Raw genomic sequence first — 21,072 nt, forward strand, 5'->3', positions numbered from 1 at the left:
TCTGTCTCCAGCATTGAGAAGTAGGGCATTTCGGTGATCCTCATTGCTCTGGCAAGATCAATAAATGTACTAGGAGATTCTCTGTGGATCAAATCCTCTCTTTCCTCCCAGCTGACTCTGGACAAACGTTTGGTTTTAGGTCAAAGGGCAGGATTTTGCTCTTGCCAATATGTTTCTGAGATATTTGGCCTCTCATTAATGGATTAGGTTCTTCGTACATAGAGTCTCTTGCGACTTCCCGTTTGTTCCCCTGCGACTTCGTGGATCTGAATCTGGTGCTCTCCCCACTTAAAAATACAGAATTTGTACCCTTTCGAAACTTGCTGCACTCTGCACTCATCTACAAAGTGGTGTTTCTTGTAATTATTACCTTATCGAGGCAAGTGTCTGAACCAACGATCTTATCCTGCAAGGAACCCTTTTGGTCTTCTAAGGGGGCACGCTAATGTTGAGGCCTAAGCTCTCTTGCTCTTCTTACCATACGTAGTTTCTGCCTTTCACCTCTCCTAAGCTGCTAATGAACTTTGGACCAAAGCCGAATCTAGACAATACTTCCCATAGATAAGGCCATTCCACACTATCAAATGCCTTGGCCGCATCCAAAGACAAAATTGTCCTCCCCCCAGGATTGTCCACTGGAATTTGCAAATTCTAAAAAAGTCTATGAATATTATTAGCCATCGCTCTAGAAGGAATAAACCCCGACTGATCTTTATGTACGATATTACCAATAATCTGCTCCAGTCTAGTAGCTAGAACCCGGGCCAACAATTTAGCGTCCATATTCAGAAAGGAAATAGGTCGGTAGGAGTCAGGTTTTAATTGATCTTTTCCAGGCTCCAAAAATACTAGAATAACAGCTTCATTCATGGAGGGGGGCAAAGCATTTCCATCCATGGCGGCATTCAGGGCATTGAGTAATCGCATCTATTATAGATTTCGAATGCCAATCCGTCTGAACCCAAAGATCTATTACTGGGGGTGCCTGCCAAAGCTTCAGATAACTCCTCAACAGTAATCGACATATCCAGTTCTCTCTGGTCAATCTCTGATAAAACAGGAAAAGAGCAGGTGTCTAGAAACTGCAAAAGCTCAGAATGGGTAGTTATACTTTTAGAAGCATAGAGATCGTCATAAAAGTGATGAAAAACTCTCAGGATTTCTGCATGACTCGTGCAGTTCACTCCATCAGCATCCTCAATCTTGTCTACAGTGGACACCCCCTTGTTGTGACTTCGCCACAAGAGCAAGAAGGTGCCCCGTACTTCCCCCTTCCTCAAAATATTTTTTTTGCAAAAAATGCTGCTTCTTTTCTGCCACTTGAGTAAGAACTGATTCATAAAGGGCTTGGGCCTCTTTCCAGGAGGTGCGGTTACAGGGGCTTGGGTCTTGGATCATCTGAACCTCCCGCTGTTGAACATCTAACCGTACCTTTTCCTCCCACTCACTGGATCTACACTTAACTGCTGAAATCTCCCAGATAATCAAGCCCTGCAGGAAGGCCTTCATCGCATCCCAAACCATACCTGGTGCGGACAAGCCTTCATTCCGCTGCAAAAATCCTGACAACTCCCTCGGAATCAACTCGGACTCCGGAAACAGTGTCAACCAAAATGGGTTCGCCATCCACAGTGGAAGAGAGCGGGTAGAACACACCTGTAGCTTGATCAAGAAAGGGGCATGGTCAGATAGAGCCATGGGTTCATACGCAGCATCAAACACATATGGCAGGATAGTCATGTTCCCAAGGCCCAAATCTATGCGTGAAAGCCCATCATGAGTAGCAGAAAAACATGACTAACATTTTGCTGTCAGATACTTCATCCGCCACACAACCCGGAGGCTCAGTTCCACCAATAAATTAGCAAAAGGGGTAGGCTGTGAGGATAATTGTTTGCCCCTAAAGCCCAGAGGCATTCTATCCAAGCTAGGGAGTAAGCAATTGTTATAATCGCCCAACGCCAATAGGGGAACATCAGGATGATTGGCCATAAATTGAGCTAGGCATTTAATGACCTCAGAAGAGTAGGGCGGAGGGATATAAATTGCAGCCACTATGCGGCGAAACCCATTCAAAGTACACAGTAGGAAAATATACCTGCCCTCCACATCAATCCACTCCTGCACAGGAACAAATTGAATAGAGTTAGAGATGAGGATACACACACCTCTAGAAAACGTGGAGTGGAAAGAATGATATTGTATGGGAAATAAACAAGAGCAGAGGGTACCAACAGTGTCAGATTTCAAATGGGCTTCCTGCAAACATACTACAGACGGTTTTATATATTTAAGTACATGGAAAACAGCACCCCGTTTAGTTTTATCTCTCAGGCCCCTTACATTCCAGGATAAAAACATCAATTCTTTATGAGAGACAGGCATAATATATATGTATAAAATGGGAAGGATAACTCAATCGTGGACAGAAATAACACCCCCCCCCCAAAGGGGAGGGATGAGTGGGTAGGCAGTAGGAGGAGCCCAGATCACATGGGTCCGGGTGACCAGGGCGACAGCCGCAGGAAGCAGGGACAAAAAAACCCAGCAACATGCACTCCACTAAACACAGACATCCCAGGTGAACCAAACAAAACAAGGGAGAATACTGAACTTATTACTGACATGTAGGCCAACAGAGCCATAATAATATTAACTGAAGACACTGGCAGGAAGCCAAAAGGTCCCCTAAGGACCAAAAGCAGGTTGGGGTTTGCACAATGTCTCGTGGACAAACACACAGCAGGTAAATGTAAGGAAAGCCTAAGAGGGGAGGAGCCCCAACTTAAGCCGGAAAAAATCAGTTACAAAAAAAAAGGGAAAGAAATGTGAGAGCAATACCCCGCTGTTCTGCTAAGCTGAGTTTAAGGCACTAAGGATCAACCAGGTCCCCAAGGTCAGGTTCCAGGGGAGTTTGCCAGGTGATGTTCCACTCCATCCAACCACTGCAAAGCTGCATTAGGATAAAAAAAAGTGAGAAGCGTCATCCGCAAGCATGCAAAGTTTAGCCGGATATAGCATGGCATATTGAAGACCCAATCCCCGTAGACGTTTCTTGACATCCAGGAATTTTGCACGTTGCTTTCGAACTTCCATAGAAAAATCTGGAAATAAGGATACTTGAACATTGTCAACTGACAGGTTACCCTTGCTACCCTGGAGAGAATGGTATCTCTGTCCTGATAATTGAGGAGTCTGAACAAAAAGGGTCGTGGAGGAGAGCACGACCAGATGAGCACATGCTGGGACTCTGTGTGCACGTTCTACTGCAAACATGGGGGAGAATGCATCACTGCCAAAGGTAGAGGTCAGCCAGGCTTCAATAAAGGCTACAGGATTTGTACCCTCAGCACGCTCTGGTATGCCCACTGTGCGCACATTGTTGCGGTATAACCGATTTTCGATTGCACATATTGCACGTCCCTATGTAATGGTTGCCAATCATCTTCCAGGGTACTCACTCTCCCCTCTAAGGCCGCAGTGCGATCCCACATTTTCTGCATATCTTAACGCACCAGGGTCAATTCCATCCTCATACCCTTCACCTCCCTGGTAAGAAACGCTACAGATGAGGTGCAAGTTACTGTGGAGAGAATTTCTCTAAGGGTAAGTTCAGGATGATCTGCAATAGAAACAGCAGGCTTTGTCCCATGAGACTGGGATGGAGGTATACTCGCTGCGGGACTGCAGGATGGGATCTCTCGGTCTGCCAGTGCAAGAGGGATCTGTGTACAGCCTGCTCAGTCTAAGTCCGGATCAGTAGCGGAGTCCAAAAGTAGTTTCTGGGAAGTTTCTCTGGTGAGCGGCCAGGCAAAGAACTTTTGAGCAGTCTCCCTCTGCATGTACTCCTCCGGCACCCAGGGGTCACTGTGGTGTTTTTTCTCTTCCCTATGATTGGCCTGTGCTGTCTGTGGCGGGGTTGGCGCCTGCGTGATGGGATGAGCGCCATTTGACATACATGGTCCCGCCTTAGGTGGTGGCGGCCATCTTGGGTTTGACAAAATGTGCAGCTGCGTCCCAGTGAAAGCCAATTTCAGGGGCTGTGTGTTACGCTCCGCCAAGCTGCATGGTTTTGTATGATATTGCTATTTAACCTGACCACGTTCGCGCTTGTAATTACAGGTTGGAATTACATGGAGTACATTTAGGTTCCTTTGATATGAGGGGAGCTTGCTTGTTTTAAGAAGGTATGTTGTCAGTATATTTGGATGTGGTTGGAAATTAAGTGTTGGTAGTGGTTCTAGCATAGTAATGATACTCCATTTATCTCTGTCATTGTTACTGTAGGGCAGTGTTTCTCACCTCCAGTCCTCATGGACCCCCAACAGGTCATGTTTTCAGGATTTCCATTGTTTTGCACAGGTGATTTGATCAGTTTCACTGCCTTAGTAATTACCACAGCTGTTTCATCTGAGGGAAATCCTGAAAACATGACCTGTTGGGGGTCCATGAGGACTGGAGTTGAGAAACACTACTGTAGGGTATCCCACTCCTATTCAGGATATTGTCCTGATGGTTGAGATTAATCTATACATGAGTTTTTCATGCAAGACATGGAGCTGGATTTTCTGTATCTTTTGAGGTGCATCATGGGTATTACATTTTTATCTTATATGATCTATAAAGATGGTAATTCTTAACAAAATGAGCTACTTGAGCTGAAAATCTCTGTTTGTTATATCTGCTAATAGGAGTATGCTCTGCGGCAAGGTGTAACTATAATTAAATACAAGCCTTGGTTCATCAGAGTTTCCAATATAGCATCAATCGAATCTGAAGGAATATTAACATTTCTATAGTTGAGCCTTTTAGGCTGGGTACTTGGTTATCTTTGTTAACCACTTGAGCTAGTGAGGATTTACCCCCCTTAATGACCAGGCCTCTTTTTGCTACTCGGCGCTGCACTAATTCAACTGATAATTGCGCAGTCATGCAATGCTGCACCCAAGCGAAATTTGCGTCCTTTTTTTCACACAAATAGAGCTTTCTTTCGGTGTAATTTGATCACCTGTGCGCTTTTTATTTTTCACGCTATAAACAAAAAAAGGCCAAAAATTTTGAAGAAAAACAATATTTTTTACTTTCTGCTATAAAAAATATATAGTAAACTCAAAGTTGGTTATAAATTTTGGCCAAAATGTATTCTGCTCCATGTTTTTGGTAAAAAAAAAAATCCAAATAAGTGTATATTGATTGCTTTGTGTGGAAGTTATAGCGTCTACAATCTATGGTATAAATGCTGCAATTTACGCCATTTTTCTGCTATACAGCGCTGCGCTAGTTTAACGGACAATTGCGCGGTCATGCAATACGGTACATAAATGAAATTTACATCCTTTTTTTTCCCCACAAATTGAGCTTTCTTTTGGTGGTATTTGATTGCCTGTGCGGGTTTTTATTTTTTGCGCTATAAAAAAAAAGGCTGACAATTTTGAGGAAAAAAAAAACAATATTTTGGACTTTTTGCTATAAAACACGTCCAGTAAAAAAAAATGCAAAAATCAAATTTAGTCATAAATTTCTGCCAAAATGCATTCTGCGACATGTCTTTGCTAAAAAAAAAAAACCAATACGTGTAAATTAATTGGTTTACGTGAAAGGTATAGCGTTTACAAATGGCGGGAAAGATACTGGGATTTTTAATTTTTATTTATTCTAATAATGGCGCAGATCAGCGACATATAGCGGCAATCAGCGACATATGGCGGCGACCAGCGACTTATAGCGGGACTGCGGCGGACATTTTGACATTGGGCGGGGAACTGACTTGGGGTCACTGACATCCCCAGTGACACCAATACAGTGATCAGTGAAAAAAACCCACTGAAACTGTACTAATGTGACTGGGGATGAAGGGGTTAACATTTTTAGAATTTGCTGTGTAAGTGGAGTGTTTTACTAGGGGGCGGGGGTGTGTACTGGACGGGGGGAGGGAGGGGGGAGCTGATCGAGGGAGAGAAACTCTTCTCTCCCTCTGCAGCTTGTCGGCGAACTGTCACAGAGCAGGCTGTGTGTAAACAATGCAGCCCTGCTCTGTGTCAGTGATTACCGCTCATCGCGGGAAAACGGCCGGTAAAAACCGGCCGTGACCCGGTGGCGGTGACCCGCTGCTGACACCCGCGGGACAGGCAGGGCGGGCCTGTTTTGAAGGCAGCCGTTTTAAAACGTGCTTTTGCCTACGAGCGCCGCCCTGCCACCGTTTATATGCGGTGGCTGGGCGGCATGTGGTTAACATTCCCTCCTGTGTGGTAGGAGGAAATATGGCTTCATATATATATAAAAATTTAAGGAAATCTTGTTGGCGACTACCTTTTGTCAGAAATTATATATGGTTGGAATTTTCCTATAGAGACAAATCGTATGGTTTTAGCATGGCTGGGCATGATGATGTTCCCTTTTTGTCCCCTTTTCCCTGGGAAGGGTTCTGGTCTCTTGGGCTTTTCTCCCCTATCCTTCGTGCGTCTCTGATATGCTATCCTATTATATTATACCAGGATGAAGAATTATAATTAATGATTATGTATTTTGTTTAGATCATTATTTGAGAATATATATTGTGATAGCTCCTGAGGACAAGTCTATGAAATGCGTAGATCCTAAAGAACTGGATCATCTGAACGTTGCGGCCATATTGGATGGTTTACAAGCGCTTGTACGTCGATTTTATGTGCGTGCACTACTTTTAATAAATCTGTATGCTGTGAACGTACTTCACTATGATTGTCCACTCTACATTATTTGTATGAGGGGTTATTTTCATCATTGCTTCTGGAGCGATGGTATCTGGCCATAGTGTATGATCTGTTCTGAGAGGATGTTTATGGTGACTGATGTGGAGCCAGGCCTTCCATGGAGATATCAGGCTTTTATGACCACTCTATAATTTGGAGGTCATATCCATCTGGTAAACTGCTTGGCTCTATCACCTAAGGTACAGTGTGTTACATCTTTTCACAGAATTGGTGTTGGGATCCTATCCTTTGGATGAAGATTTTGCATTTATTTTTTCCATTTATGGACTTACTATATGGATTTTATCAATATTACTTAAGAGCTGCATCAGAATACCCTTTACTTTGTACTTGTCTATCAAACAAGTTTACGCTGGCTGCTTTAGGGTGGTTTATCTAAGCGCAGTGAATATTTTAGTGTTTTAATACAAATTCAGCTGACTGACCCTAAAAGGAAACCAAGCCTAAACAAGCCTTTAAATTGCGTTTAAACAATGGCCTGCAAAACTGGCATCGGCTGAGACTTGAACATCAACTTAGTAAAACTTAGCAAAAGTATAGAAAGACAAAGTAGCCATGCAAACAGATCTAGTGGAAAGAGACTTAATGGATAAGGGAGGCTCCTTAAGCTTTTGGGGATAGGCACAAGAAATGACCTGGAAAAATCCACCATGCAATCATGGATCGCAAAGCAGTAAAAACCCTTTTTGGCTACATCAGGCAAAACAAAGCAAGTCAGATTTTCCGTGGCTGCACCAACAGCTCGCACCACATGCAAATAGTGGAGAGCTGCCTCCTTTTGGCCTTTAGGAGAAGGGCATAGGAAGGTCAAAACATTATCCTTATTTAAGTGGAAGCCAGACACCACTTTTGATAAATTATACCCAAAAGCAAACATTATATTGCAGCTTGCCAATTATTAGAAGCGATGGCTGAATCAGTTTTCTTTTTTTAAGTTTGCTTCCTTCTATTTTCATCTGGTGATCTGGCCAGTAAGTCTGTTTTTCAACAAAAAAGCGCTCTTGCAGTTACATCGATGAGACCGACCATTTAACACTGGCAGGGGTGACTAAAATGAACAGCTTTTACTTATGTAAAACCTTTATCCCAAAGAAAGAAAAATGGTTTGCTGTAACTGATTATAAAGTATTAGCTGGAGATCAGCTTCAATTTATTAGTGTATCTAAATCTGCTAGCACTTTTAACACTTTCCTCCCCCAGACTGGCAATGATGCTGCCCAAATCTGTCCCCTTTGCTCATTCATCCCGAGTGGTGTCTGTATAGTATAGGTGGTGTGTTACTGGCCAGAACGCCAATGGAAAAAAGGAGGTATGAAAAAACTAATATAGCCACTACATCTAATGATTGGGAAGCTGCAATAGATTTCATTTTTGCGTTTTATACTGCTTTAAAATCTCACAGTAAAAGCTGCAGTTGCTTAGCAGCAATTAAGCCCTTCATTGCTTCTCATCATTTCACCAGCTTTGGCCAGGCCAATCCCCACTTGTTCTTGATGTGGGCTAGGCTCACCCACAGGTGGACCACTGCCTTGGACCTGCAGAGCACCTGGCAGCAATGCATGCGTAGCAATAACCAATTAGGTGTGTCGCCTATGCAAGGAGTCCGGTGCAGTCACAGTTTACAGACCAGCCCTGCTCCCATCTTCACACAAGTTCTGGGGACAGTTCTTGTAGCAAAAAACTGGGAAGGGGAGGTGGGCTTCACTGATACAGAGGACTAACAGTCCTGCCACAGTGGCTTGGTGCAGTTTGTAATAATTTTGATAAAACAGATCACTAATCCTATCCTTTCTCTCTTATGATGTATGCATCTATCACATAAGGACACTAGCAAAAAACAGAGTATCACATGGTGAGAGGGGTTATAGAAGGCTGTTTTAAAGCTTTAAAAAGGCACTGCCAGTGTCCAATCACTTGAAAGTGTATATAACCGATCCAATAGGATTACCAGCCTGTGTCATGTACTGTACAAAAGGAAAGATTTAATAAATGAACAAGTATCATGCAACATAAACATTTGCAACTGGGATCAACAAGTATGAGTCGCTACTCTTATGCAGCTAATATATATATATATATATATATATATATATATATATATATACATACACACACACACACACACATATATATATATATATATATATATCTATATCTATCTATCTACATACACACACACACACACATACACACATACGTATATATACACATACACACATACATACACACTGGACTCTAGAGCAGTGGTGACGTGCTATGGAGCAACAAATTTCTCTGTCTGGCAATCCAATGGACATATCTGAGTTTGGCGGTTGCCAGAAGAACAGTACTTGTCTGACTGCATTGTGCCAAGTGTAAAGTTTGGTGGACATTATGGTGTGAGGTTGTTTTTCAGGGGTTGGCCTTGGCCCCTTGGTTCCAGTGAAGGGAACTCTTAAGGCATCAGCATACCAAGACATTTTGGACAATTTCATGCTCCCAACTTTGTGGGAACAGTTTGGGGATGACCCCTTCCTGTTTCAACATGACTGCGTACCATACCACAAAGCAAGGTCCATAAAGACACGGATGAGCGAGTCTGGGGTGGAGGAAATTGCCTGGCCTGCACAGAGTCCTGACCTCAACTCGATAGAACACCTTGGCATGAATTAGAACGGAGACTGCGAGCCAGACCTCGTCCGACATCAGTGCCTGAGCTCACAAATGCACTTCTGGAAGAATGGACAAACAATCCCATAGACACACTCCTAAACCTTGTGGACAGCCTTCTCAGAAAAAGTTCATGTGCCTGTAAAGGCAGGGATCCTAATACAATTGGCAATGTAGTGAATGTAGTGAGTGTGTGTGTGTGTGTGTGTGTGTGTGTGTGTGTGTGTGTGTGTGTGTGTGTGTGTGTGTGTGTGTGTGTGTGTGTGTGTGTGTGTGTGTGTGTGTGTGTGTGTGTGTGTGTGTGTGTGTGTGTGTGTGTGTGTGTGTGTGTGTGTGTGTGTGTGTGTGTGTGTGTACACACACACCCACAGTCTCACAAAAGTGAGTATACCCCCTCACATTTTTGTAAATGTTTTATTGTATTTTTTCATGTGACAACACTGAAGAAATTGCACTTTGCTACAATGTAAAGTAGTGAGTGTACAGCTTGTATAACAGTGTAAATTTGCTGTCCCTCAAAATAACTCAACACACTCATTAACGTCTAAACTGCTGGCAAAAAGTGAGTACACCCCTAAGTAAAAATGTCCAAATTGGGCCCAAAGTGTCAATATTTTGTGTGGCCACCATTATTTTCCCAGCACTTCCTTAACCCTCTTGGGCATGCAGTTCACCAGAGCTTGACAGGTTGCCACTGGAGTCCTCTTCTACTCCTCCATGACGACATCACGGAGCTAGTGGATGTTAGAGACCTTGCGCTCCTCCACCTTCCGTTTGAAGATGCCCCACAGATGCTCAATAGGGTTTAGGTCTGGAGACATGCTTGGCCATTCTATCACCTTTACGCTCAGCTTCTTTAACAAGGCAGTGGTTGTCTTAGAGGTGTGTTTGGGGTCGTTATGTTGGAACACTGCCCTGCGGCCCAGTCTCCGAAGGGAGGAGATCATGCTCTGCTTCAGTATGTCACAGTGCATGTTGGAATTCATGGTTCCCTCAATGAACTGTAGCTTCCCAGTGCCAGCACCACTCATGCAGCCCCAGACCATGACACTCCCACCACCACGCTTGACTGTAGGCAAGACACACTTGTCTTTGTACTCCTCACCTGGTTGCCACCACACACACTTGAACCAAGTAAGTTTATCTTGGTCTCATCAGACCACAGGACATGGTTCCAGTAATCCATGTCCTTAGTCTGCTTGTCTTCAGCAAACTGTGGGTTTTCTTGTGCATCATCTTTGGAAGAGGCTTCCTTCTGGGACGACAGCCATGTACACCAATTTGATGCAGTGTGCGGCGTATGGTCTGAGCATTGACAGGCTGACCCCCCACCCCTTCAACCTCTGCAGCAATGCTGGCAGCACTCATACGTCTATTTCCCAAAGACAACCTCTGGATATGACTCTGAGCACGTGCACTCAACTTCTTTGGTCGACTATGGCGAGGCCTGTTCTGAGTGGAACCTGTCCTGTTAAACCGCTGTATGGTCTTGGCCACCGTGCTGCAGCTCACTTTCAGGGTCTTGGCAATCTTCTTATAGCCTAGGCCATCTTTATGTAGAGCAACAATTCTTTTTTTCAGATCCTCAGAGAGTTCTTTACCATGAGGAGCTATGTTGAACTTCCAGTGACCAGTATGAGAGAGTGAGAGTGATAACACCAAATTTAACACACCTGTTCCCTATTCACACCTGAGACCTTGTAACACTAAGGAGTCATATGACACTGGGGAGGGAAAATGTGCTCACTTTTGTTGCCAGTAGTCTAGACATTAATGGCTTCGTGTTGTTATTTTGAGGGGACAGCAAATTTACACTGTTGCACAAGCTGTACACTGACTATTTTACATTGTAGCAAAGTGTCATTTCTTCAGTGGTGTCACATGAAAAGACATAATAAAATATTTACAAAATGTCTTCCCTTTCATTCTATTTTAAACTGAATGGGTTGTTTTACAAGGTGAGGGTTTACATATATTTAATTAATTTTCTGCTTTAAAGTTAAAAACCTTTTAGATGCACCTGCCTGCCCCCCTGAATACTTACATGAGCTCAATCTCAGTCCAGGGATGTGCATCAGAGCAGACGCTTGGCTCTCTCTCCCTCCTCACTGGACTTTGCCATTGGCTCCCTCTGCTATCAAATCCAGTCATGAGAGAGTTGGGGAAGGACCGAGCAACACGTGTGTCAATAGGCGCATACAGTATGGCTTGGGGCAGAGTACCCTCTGCAAACAGCTTGCTACTCAAGGGGGGGCAGAAACGGCAGTGAAGGACCTGAGAAGGGGAGGATTGGGGCTGCCATTGCACAGAGCAGGTAAGTAGAACATGTTTATTATTTTAGAAAAATAAAAAGTGAACCTTTATCACTTTAACAAGTTCAAAGAGTAGCTTTTGAAGAGCCAGGAGAACTAGACTGTGACCGCTTTAGTAAACAGGAAAATGAACAGGGGGAGGGACTAAGCTACTACCTTTTGAACAAAGTCCGCAAACGTGGAACTGTAACGAAAAAACCCGTAAGTGTCCGCAAAAAAGTGCAAGTGCAGAAACACACACACGAAAAACGTGCACTTAGGGGTGTGTTTGTCCTACCCCCGAAAGGGTTGGACCGTTCACCCGATCCCCCGGGGCACGAAGCTCCTGACAGGGACAAGGTTCCCATTTGGTCCTCCTGGCCAAAAGGCCTGGTGGACCACCGTTCCTTATGCCCAGCCGAAGCCGGACATCCAGTACTAGGCAAGGGGGTTCTCCCGAAGAGAAAACCCCCTAGGGATCAGGGGAGGAAGGAACCGTATGGCCACACATCCTCCCCCTAGACTTCAGGTAAGGCCCGAGGACCCACACCCTCCATCCGTGAAAAACACACACATAAGAAAGCAAAAAGTGACAAAACGTGGGAGTGATATAAATAAATAGAATAAAATAAAAAAGTGGTACCGTGCCTAATAGTGCACAGACCAGGCCCTGAGGCCTGTAGCAAAAATTGCCCTGGACTTAGCCAAAAGACCTGGTCCTTAGGGCGCTGTGCAAAAAGAGGTGAAAAACAGTGGCCATGTGTCATCTTCACACCGTGGGGTCCCACACCCAAGTGTTACTAGTGACACCCCTGAGAGCGTCTTCCCCAGGGGGCACTGAGTTTGCGGACTTTTTGCGTCCCCGACCCCCGGCCAGACCAAGGTAGCCTGCTCAAACCAGGAGGAACTGGGTCTTTCCGGTCTCCCCAGAGGAATTACTCCCAAGGCCCCAGAACGAATCATGGCGCTCCCTGGTTTCTGTCCCTCCGGTACTAGCCTTCCGGACCCCCATCATACCAGTGAGGGTACTGTACAACAACCATCCCCGTAAACTAGAATGGTCGGTAGCACCCCCACTGGACACTGATAAGAACAGATACTACACTTGATCTTAGCCAAAAGGCCGAGAAGCGATCCCTCAGGACCACTGTTTCACCAGCCATGCCCTTAAAGCCAGTGACCAAGAAGCAGGATGTAACACTGGCTCTTGGGACAGGAGGTCTGGACTACCTTGAAAAGCTCACAGAGAGTCTGCCAGGACCTTGAGTATGTTGGAGTACCCCACCCTCCTGGGCTAATTTGGTACAATAAGCATAACTTGAATGGCTCCCTTCTCAATCCTGTCGAGTAGGAGAGAGAGAATTGAAATACAAGGGTGGGGGGCAGAAAAGGGTAGACCAGATCAAACTGATCCCACGGCTTTACCAAAGCATCCGCTGCAAAGGTCCAAAAGTCCAGTAACCTGTGACAAACCTGTCCAGTTAAATCTGGATGCCAGGAGGTTCACACCCAACATTCCCCACCTGTTGAAAAGTACTTAAAGGACTTTCAGGTGGAGTACCCTTTGCCCCATGTTTAGATGCTGTTGACTAAGAAATTCCACCTGCCAATTTCTGGTGCCTCCTTGATGACTGAAATAGGCCACAATCATGGGCGTGCAAGAATGTTGATGGGAAATTGAGGTTCCACTGACAACCAAATCCCCACACCAACAAGATGTTCAGAACTGCTCCCCAGTTCAAGATTCATCATCATGACCTGGGGGTCAGATAAAGATGGTGGTCCAGGAACTGAGAATGTTTGTCCCTGGTGGACAGAATGTTGGGTTGCTACAGTTTGTAGAGAAAGTGGAACCATGTCACTGCATCAAGGGGGCCACTGTGAGATCCAAGACCCTGCTGCAAGCATAAATCAAGGGCTTCCTCTCGACCCTGAGGGCCCTGGCATGAAAACAGAAAAACAGAAATTTGACCCAAAGCACAAACATTTTTTTGACAAGGACATATTTAGTATCAAAGCCAGGTACTCCATGAGATGGATCCAGTGATTACTTCTGAAGGTTGAGGTTCCAACCAAAATTCTTCAGAGCCTGTACCGACTGTTGGATCTCTGGTAAAGGACCAATCCTCCTTGTCATCCAAGTACCCCACAATGTGAATCCCTTGAGAACAGGCAAGCACTTTGATGAAAACAAAGGGGTGTGGGCAGGCCAAAGGGAAAGGCGTAAAAGTTGGTAAAGCTGATCAACCAACAAAAAACCCAGACAGCCTTGATGAGGTGGAAAAAAATGGGACCGTGTAGATGGGCAGCCTTGATGAATATTGAAGCCAAAAAAGTCCCTGGAAGGAAGAAGGCAATGACCAAAACTTCTGAAACTGTAGAACAACTTGAGAATAAAAAATTGTTACCAAAAACCAGGTGGACTTTAATGGCACATCAAGAGATGGTGTATATAAAAGCATGAAGTTTATTACAAAATAATTTAATATCACCACAATATATAAACAAACAACACTCCAAACATAGATGTTTGACATATAATGATACCCAAACCTAAGACGCAGCCAAGAGGGACACTTCAAAAAAACAGTACAGTGCAAATATCTCCTACACTACTCACCCAACTAGTCATGAGGAAGCAATAATCATCGTGAAACGCTTTGACCTTTGAGTATGGAAACTTTGTGGATGCTAACCTCATAACTATATATGTTGGAGATATATGGACTGTACTGTATTACTGAAGTGTCCCCTCTTGGCCCTCTCTCTCAGGGTTGGGTATCACTATATGTCAAACATGTTTGGAGGGTTGTTTTTTATTTACATATACTGTGATGATTTAAATTGTTTTGTAATATACTTCATGGTTTTATGTACACCACTTCTTGATGTACTGTTACAGTCTGCCTGATTTTTGGTAAATTGTTTGTTCCAATTTGTATATGAGAATGAAGTAGAGAAGATGCAAAACTTCACTTTGTAGCCCCTGGAAGTAAAACTCTGGATCCAGGTGCCTGAGATTTTCAGGGACCAGAAGGCTGAGTGTGTGCTAAGTGTCCTTAGGAAGATCTTAAAGATGCCTGATAGTTCTGTACAGAATAGCAGTTTGCTTCAAGGTATATGAACTGTTTGGTGTGATTTTACTCAACGTTTCTGTCTACGTCAATAGACCAAATCACATATACAGAGAGTGAACAAGATGCATATTATTAAATATTTACAAGACATTTATATCAAATGTATGTGCATATTAAGAATTGTTTTCATTAACTTGAGTTAACTTACTTTTTTAAGATCATCTTCCGCTAAGCATAAAAGTTGTCTTAAGGTTATGTCACATTCCTACAAGACAAATGGATTGTAAGTGGAAATCATGATCAGCTGTATAATAAAAACAGAGTCAGCACGGGTTTATATTATATAATTAAAAAATGGTATCTACATTTATATAATCCACAATTACTTATTTATATTTAACTGTGCTGTTATTTGCTGTGTCCAATTTGTATCTTATGATCCGTCAGCAAATAATCATACTTCTTATTTTACACAAGCTTTTAAATGGTAGTAATGTTACTAAGAAATATGCTAGGGGCTATTTGTTTCAAAATGGCCACTTGCCCAAAGCAAACAAAACAAAAACTTGTGCTGGTGGCCAGTCTCCTTAGCATTTTATGACTGAAAGGAAAAAATTGGAATTTTCACATACCTGTAAATTCCATATTTTGGTGTACAGTACAGGACACAAGAATCAATTCATAGACAATATGTTTTATGCTGCTACCTTCAGGTGACTGGAAGCTAGCAAAAACTTCACTGGGTCTGCCCCTTAACCCTACCCACTCTGAGGCTGCAGGTTGTTTTTTTTTTTTTTTTTTTAACAACTAATAAGTAGATCACAGAGGAAAAAAATAAGGGCAGAACCTGTGTCCTGTGTTATACAACAAAATATGGAATTTACAGGTGCAACAAAACTTCTATTATCTTTATCAGACAAGACACAGGAATCGATTAATAGACTATGAGATATCCACAAGTAATAAAGTAAGAGGTGGGCAACAAACCAGAAGCAACAGGCCCATAGTAAAATACAAGATGGGTCAACTGACTCAAACAGTTAAGAGCAGAAGCACTTTGCAACTGAAGCAAGTGAAAGCAGAGACTCAAACAGCCACTTGGCAAACAGATGACACATGTAAGAAGGATGGGATGCTAGACACTGTAAAAAGCCAAGAACCCGACATTAACAGGATAATGAGTGCAGGCAAGGAAGGAGAGATTGGTTTTTCTTAAGGACAGAAACCCTTTAAAAAGGCAAACCAACTACCCACTTAGAGTGGAAAAGGAAGAAGGAATTCCAAGTAGGAACCTCCATGCAAGAAGCAAAGAGAAGAGGTCAGGTCTCAAGGGAAGACTCTGGCAAATAGCCAAAGATGACATGACTGATCACTTACAGCAGGACATGGAGGAGAAAAATAAAAATTCCCATAAATGCAATACGAAGAGCTCCAGGGAAGCAAAAGAAAACCATTTTCTTGAACATCTGGTCTCCAAATATCAGAAGAAAGAAGGTAGAGATTGTAGGTAGAAGATTCCTAGATTGTAAGCTCGTAAGAGTAGGGCCCTCTTACCCCTCGTACGCTGTCTGTCTTTGTTGTACTGTGCCATGTATTGTCCCCCCCTATTGTACAGCGCTGAGCAAACCCTTTGGCGCTATATAAACTCGTAGTAGTAGTAGTAGTAGTAGAGCAAGGGCAAAATTATCTATGCTGGAGTTAGCAAAGAAAAAGAAGTTTCATCTTTTTAAGGAATCCATAAAAGAAGCAACAAGATAAAAAAGAAAAGGATGGTTCTACTTGTCAAGAGGTTTTGCACAAACCCCAAAGAGAAAACAGTCGCAGCAGGCGACAAGGAAAAGCCACATTCAGCACAAATTGCATGAATGTAAAAACCTTGAAACTTTACAACCACGTTAAGGCCGAACTATCAAAGTACACAAAATGCCAGGACCACAATAGACCTTGTGGGAGCATGGCTACAGTATCAGTCCGGACCAATGCATCATAGACTTGATAGGATATGTAGTCCTAAAAGGACAGGGGTTCCTGTAGAGGATAGGAAAGTTATTTTAGTCTTTCCCAGTTGGAATAAAAAAACACCACCTGTTGCGACAATAGGGCCAAACTGGGGTAATGTGAAACAGTCTTCCTTTCCAACAGCAGTGAGTAGAGACAGAAAGCAGCAAGGAAAAGAAAGAGGGGACAACAATAAGATGTATCATGCACCTCTCTAGTAAGCAGAACTAAAATAAAAGACAAGATGCCTCTTTAGTAGGTTGTGGTAAATGTTAGAATGACAGAAAAGAAGGGCTGAGGGAATAATCCTAAAGACTGGAATAATCTACATAAAGAGATAGCTCAGAATTTCTCCAGCCCAGTTTGCCATAGTCTGGGCCACTGATAAGGTGGCTACAGCCTGCTGTAGAGCAAGGTCTTTCAAAGTAAAGGAGGCCTTCCAAACCCTCAATAAAAATAACAGATTGATCATTAAGGGTAAGAATGGCAAGGTTCACAGTGGGGACAGACATTTGAGAAATTCTACTTTCATCGAATACTCGGCTTCAAAATTGTCAGGATGGGGAAATAACCCATCTAAGTTTGGACAATTATTGCAACATGCCCAACTTGTCTGATCCAGGGTAGGAAAAGGTTTTCTATAAAAGGCCCCCTTTTTATGTGCTTAGGAACATATGGGGGGGGGGGAGCTGTGAAGAAGTAGGTGTACCTATCCAGAGCCTAGTATGCACTACCTTGGACAATTAGTCCACAGTAGATAGCATGTGGCAAGAAGCTAAAGGAGTAACTTTCTGAAATGTTGGTGATGAAAAATCCTAAGCCACCCCTACCACAATTGTAAATGCCCCCATTATTTTCTGTCATTGCAAGTGTGCTAGGTAAATCTGGTTGAGACACATTTAGGGGTAGGAGAAGCAGAAGAGCATTTAAGTCAGGGAGCGAGGAGCCCGACACACAAGGAGGTGCAATTAAAGGTAGGTTTATTATACAAAAACAAGGCAGAGTCTATGCAAGTCCAAGAGCAACAGCGAATAACTTGGTAGAACAGTAACCAGGAAGGATGGTCGCCAGAGCCGGGGTCAGAAGCCAGGAAGGATGGTCCCTAGAGCCGGGGTCAGAAGCCAGGAAGGAGTCTTGCCAAAGCCGAGTCGGTATCCAGGAGAGCAATGAGAAACTAAACAGGAGCTTGCTGCTGTGCAACAGACAGGACACGAATGCAATGGACAGCAGACTTATATGTGATAAGCCGCCACCTCCTGGGGGAGGAGCCGCAGAGGGCTGAAAGCATAAAGGATCCCACAATGCTTTGCAGACACCTAAGATGGATGCCAGCACATGGAGCAGCACAAGCTCTGAGGAAATGTAGGACCTTGACAGTACCTCCTCCTGCTCAAGGGCCCCTCCCCCTCCGCGGCTCAACATAAGACTTCTGGGGAAAGCGGGCGTGAAAAGCGTGGAGGAGGGCAGGAGCATGAACAATCGCGGAAGGAACCCAGGAACGCTCCTCGGGACCATAACCACGCCAATGGACCAGGAACTGCACCCGACCGCGGACCAACCCAGGATGCGGCTCACCTCATACTCCTCATGACCGTCAACCCGGATAGGACGAGGCCGAGAGGCAGTAAAGCGATTACAGACCAGAGGCTTCAACAGGGATACGTGGAAGACATTGGAGATACGCATCCCAGGAGGAAGAGCAAGGGCATAGGCAACCGGGTTCGCCCTGCGGAGGATGCGGAAAGGACCAACAAAACGGGGAGCCAGTTTTGGTGCGGGCACCCAAAGATTGAGGTTAGAAGTGGACAACCACACCCGATCTCTGACCTGGTATGAAGGAGCGGGCAACCGTCTATGATCAGCCTGGAGCTTCTGGCGCTGAGCGGAGTCCTTCAAGGACCTCTGGATCTGCCCCCACGAGGAACGCAGGGCAGCAAGATGGTTATCCACAGCCGGAATGTCCTGTGGAGAGAACAACTCAGACAATACAGCGGGTTGGAACCCAAAGTTGGCCATGAAGGTAGACATCCCGGAGGAGGAGTTGACAGCCGAGTTCCTTGCAAACCCTGCCCATGGCAGGAGATCGACCCAATTGTGTTGATGGTCTGAGATAAAGCAGCGAAGGAATTGTTCCAGGGCCTGGTTGGAACGCTCCGCAGCCCCATTGGACTGCGGGTGGTAGGCCAAAGAGGAGAGCTTGATACCCAACTGTGAGCAGAAGCGCGCCAGAACCTGGATACAAACTGGCTCCCACGGTCCAAGACAATCACCTTAGCTAACCCATGCAAGCGAAAGATCTCCCTGGCGGAAACCGTAGCCAGTTCTTACGCAGTCGGCAATTTCTTGAACGGAACACAATGGCACATCTTGGAGAAACGATCAATGACCATAAGAATGACCGTATGGCCTCGAGACGCAGGGAGGTCTACAATAAAATCCATGCCCAGGTGTGACCAGGGACGCTCCCCATTGGGAATGGGTTGCAGAAGGCCCAATGGAAGATGCCGAGGAGATTTATTCTGGGCACAGACAGAACATGCCGCTAAATATGAGGCGATGCCGGAACGGAGAGATGGCCACCAGAATAAACGAGAAACGACCCAGGACAACTGGTTCCTCCCTGGATGACCTGCTGTGTTGGAATTATGGTAGGTACGCAGCAAGCAGGTGCGCAATCCCTCAGGTACGAAACATCTACCAGTCGGTCTCTCAGAGGGAGCGTCAGTTTGAGCAGCCAAAATCTGCTCCCCAAGGGGAGAAGTCAGGCTGGTACGAATGGCAGCCAGGATCTGATCCAGAGGTATGACCGAGGTCGGCTCAGAGTCCTCCCTCGACAGCTCAGAGTATTGCCGCGACAAGGCATCAGCCCTGACATTCTTGGAGCCAGGCAAATAGGAGACCACATAGTTAAAACGCAAGAACAGAGCCCATCTGGCCTGACGGGGCGTCAACCTCTTAGCTTCCGAGAGATACGTCAGGTTCTTGTGGTCAGTGAGAATGAGGACCGAACCGCAGAACCCTCGAGCAAGTGCCTCCATTCCTTGAGAGCCTGAATAATGGCCAATTCCCGGTCTCCAATCTGGTAGTTGCATTCTGCAGAGGAAAGCTTCCTGGAGTAGAACCCACAGGGAAGTAGGTGTCCATCAGGCGACCGACGCTGAGACAGGAGGGCGCCTACTCCCGTCTCAGATGCATCAACCTCGAGGACAAAAGGCAACCCAGGATTGAGATGAGACAGTATCAGAGCCGAAGTGAAGGCGTATTTCAGAGCTTCGAAAGCGAAGATGGCCTCGGATGACCACTCGTGGGGATTACTGCCCTTCTTGGTCAGATCTCAGAGAGGCTTGGCCAGCGTGGAGAAGTTCCTGATAAACCTCCGATAATAGTTGGCAAATCCCAAAAAGCGCTGAATGGACCAAAGACCACTGGGACGAGGCCACTGCAGAACCGCCGAAACCTTCTGAGGGTCCATGGAAAACCCCACAGCGGAAATGTAGCCCAAAAAGGCAACCCAGGATCGGTGAAATTCATACTTCTCGAGCTTACAGAAAAGCTCGTTCTCACGTAACCATTGCAGCACCCGCTTAACAACCTGGATATGAGACTCCATAGATGCAGAGTAAACCAGGATGTCGTCCAAAGTAAACCACCACACACTGCTGCAACAAGTCACGAAAGGCATCATTAATGAACTCCTGAAAGACCGCGGGCGCGTTACACAACCCGAAGGGCATAACCAGGGATTCATAGTAGCCGGTTCTGGTGTTGAACGCGGTCTTCCACTCGTCGCCCTCCTTGATCCGTACGAGGTTGTACGCAGCCCTACGGTCGAGTTTAGTAAAGACAGTTGTTCCCTTGAGGCGGTCGAACAACTTGGTAATCAACGGAATTGGGTAAGCATTCTTAACCATGATTCGATTGAGACCCCTGAAATCAATGCAAGGCCTCAATTCACCGCCCTTCTTTTTCACGAAGAAAAAGGCAGCTCCTGCTGGAGAAGTAGACTTGCAAATGTGCCCCGGGAAAGCGCATCCGCAACGTACTCCTCCATGGCCTGATTCTCCGCAACCAAAAGAGGACACACCCTGCCACGCGGAGGAGTGGCACCGGGTTGTAAGGTTATGGCACAATCATATGGATGATGAGGAGGCAGAGCACCGGCGCGCACCTTGTCAAACACATCCAGGTACTCCCCATAGTCAGTAGGCAACACAGAGTCTGAGGAGGCACACAACACCTTAACAGGTCCACGGATGCAACCGGCCCCACACTGTGGAGACCATGAGAGAATCTCGGCCAACCGCC

The 21,072-nt window shown here is 45.1% G+C and overlaps 1 protein-coding gene and 1 pseudogene across 1 annotated transcript in view; both read right to left on the reverse strand.

Moving 5' to 3' along the window:
* ASZ1 (ankyrin repeat, SAM and basic leucine zipper domain containing 1) overlaps positions 1-21,072 on the reverse strand; it is a 361,039-nt gene that overhangs the window by 148,004 nt on the left and 191,963 nt on the right. Inside the window, exon 9 of the mRNA XM_089672151.1 lies at positions 14,978-15,034. Coding sequence (XP_089528277.1) covers positions 14,978-15,034 — 57 coding nt within the window. The remainder of the gene's footprint in view (positions 1-14,977; positions 15,035-21,072) is intronic.
* On the reverse strand, positions 12,713-12,827 carry LOC149467164 (U2 spliceosomal RNA; annotated as a pseudogene).

Source organism: Staurois parvus, unplaced genomic scaffold, assembly GCF_062004578.1.
Source record: "Staurois parvus isolate SC_StPar_1 unplaced genomic scaffold, SC_StPar_1.0 ptg000120l, whole genome shotgun sequence".
In the NCBI taxonomy this organism is placed as follows: domain Eukaryota; kingdom Metazoa; phylum Chordata; class Amphibia; order Anura; family Ranidae; genus Staurois; species Staurois parvus.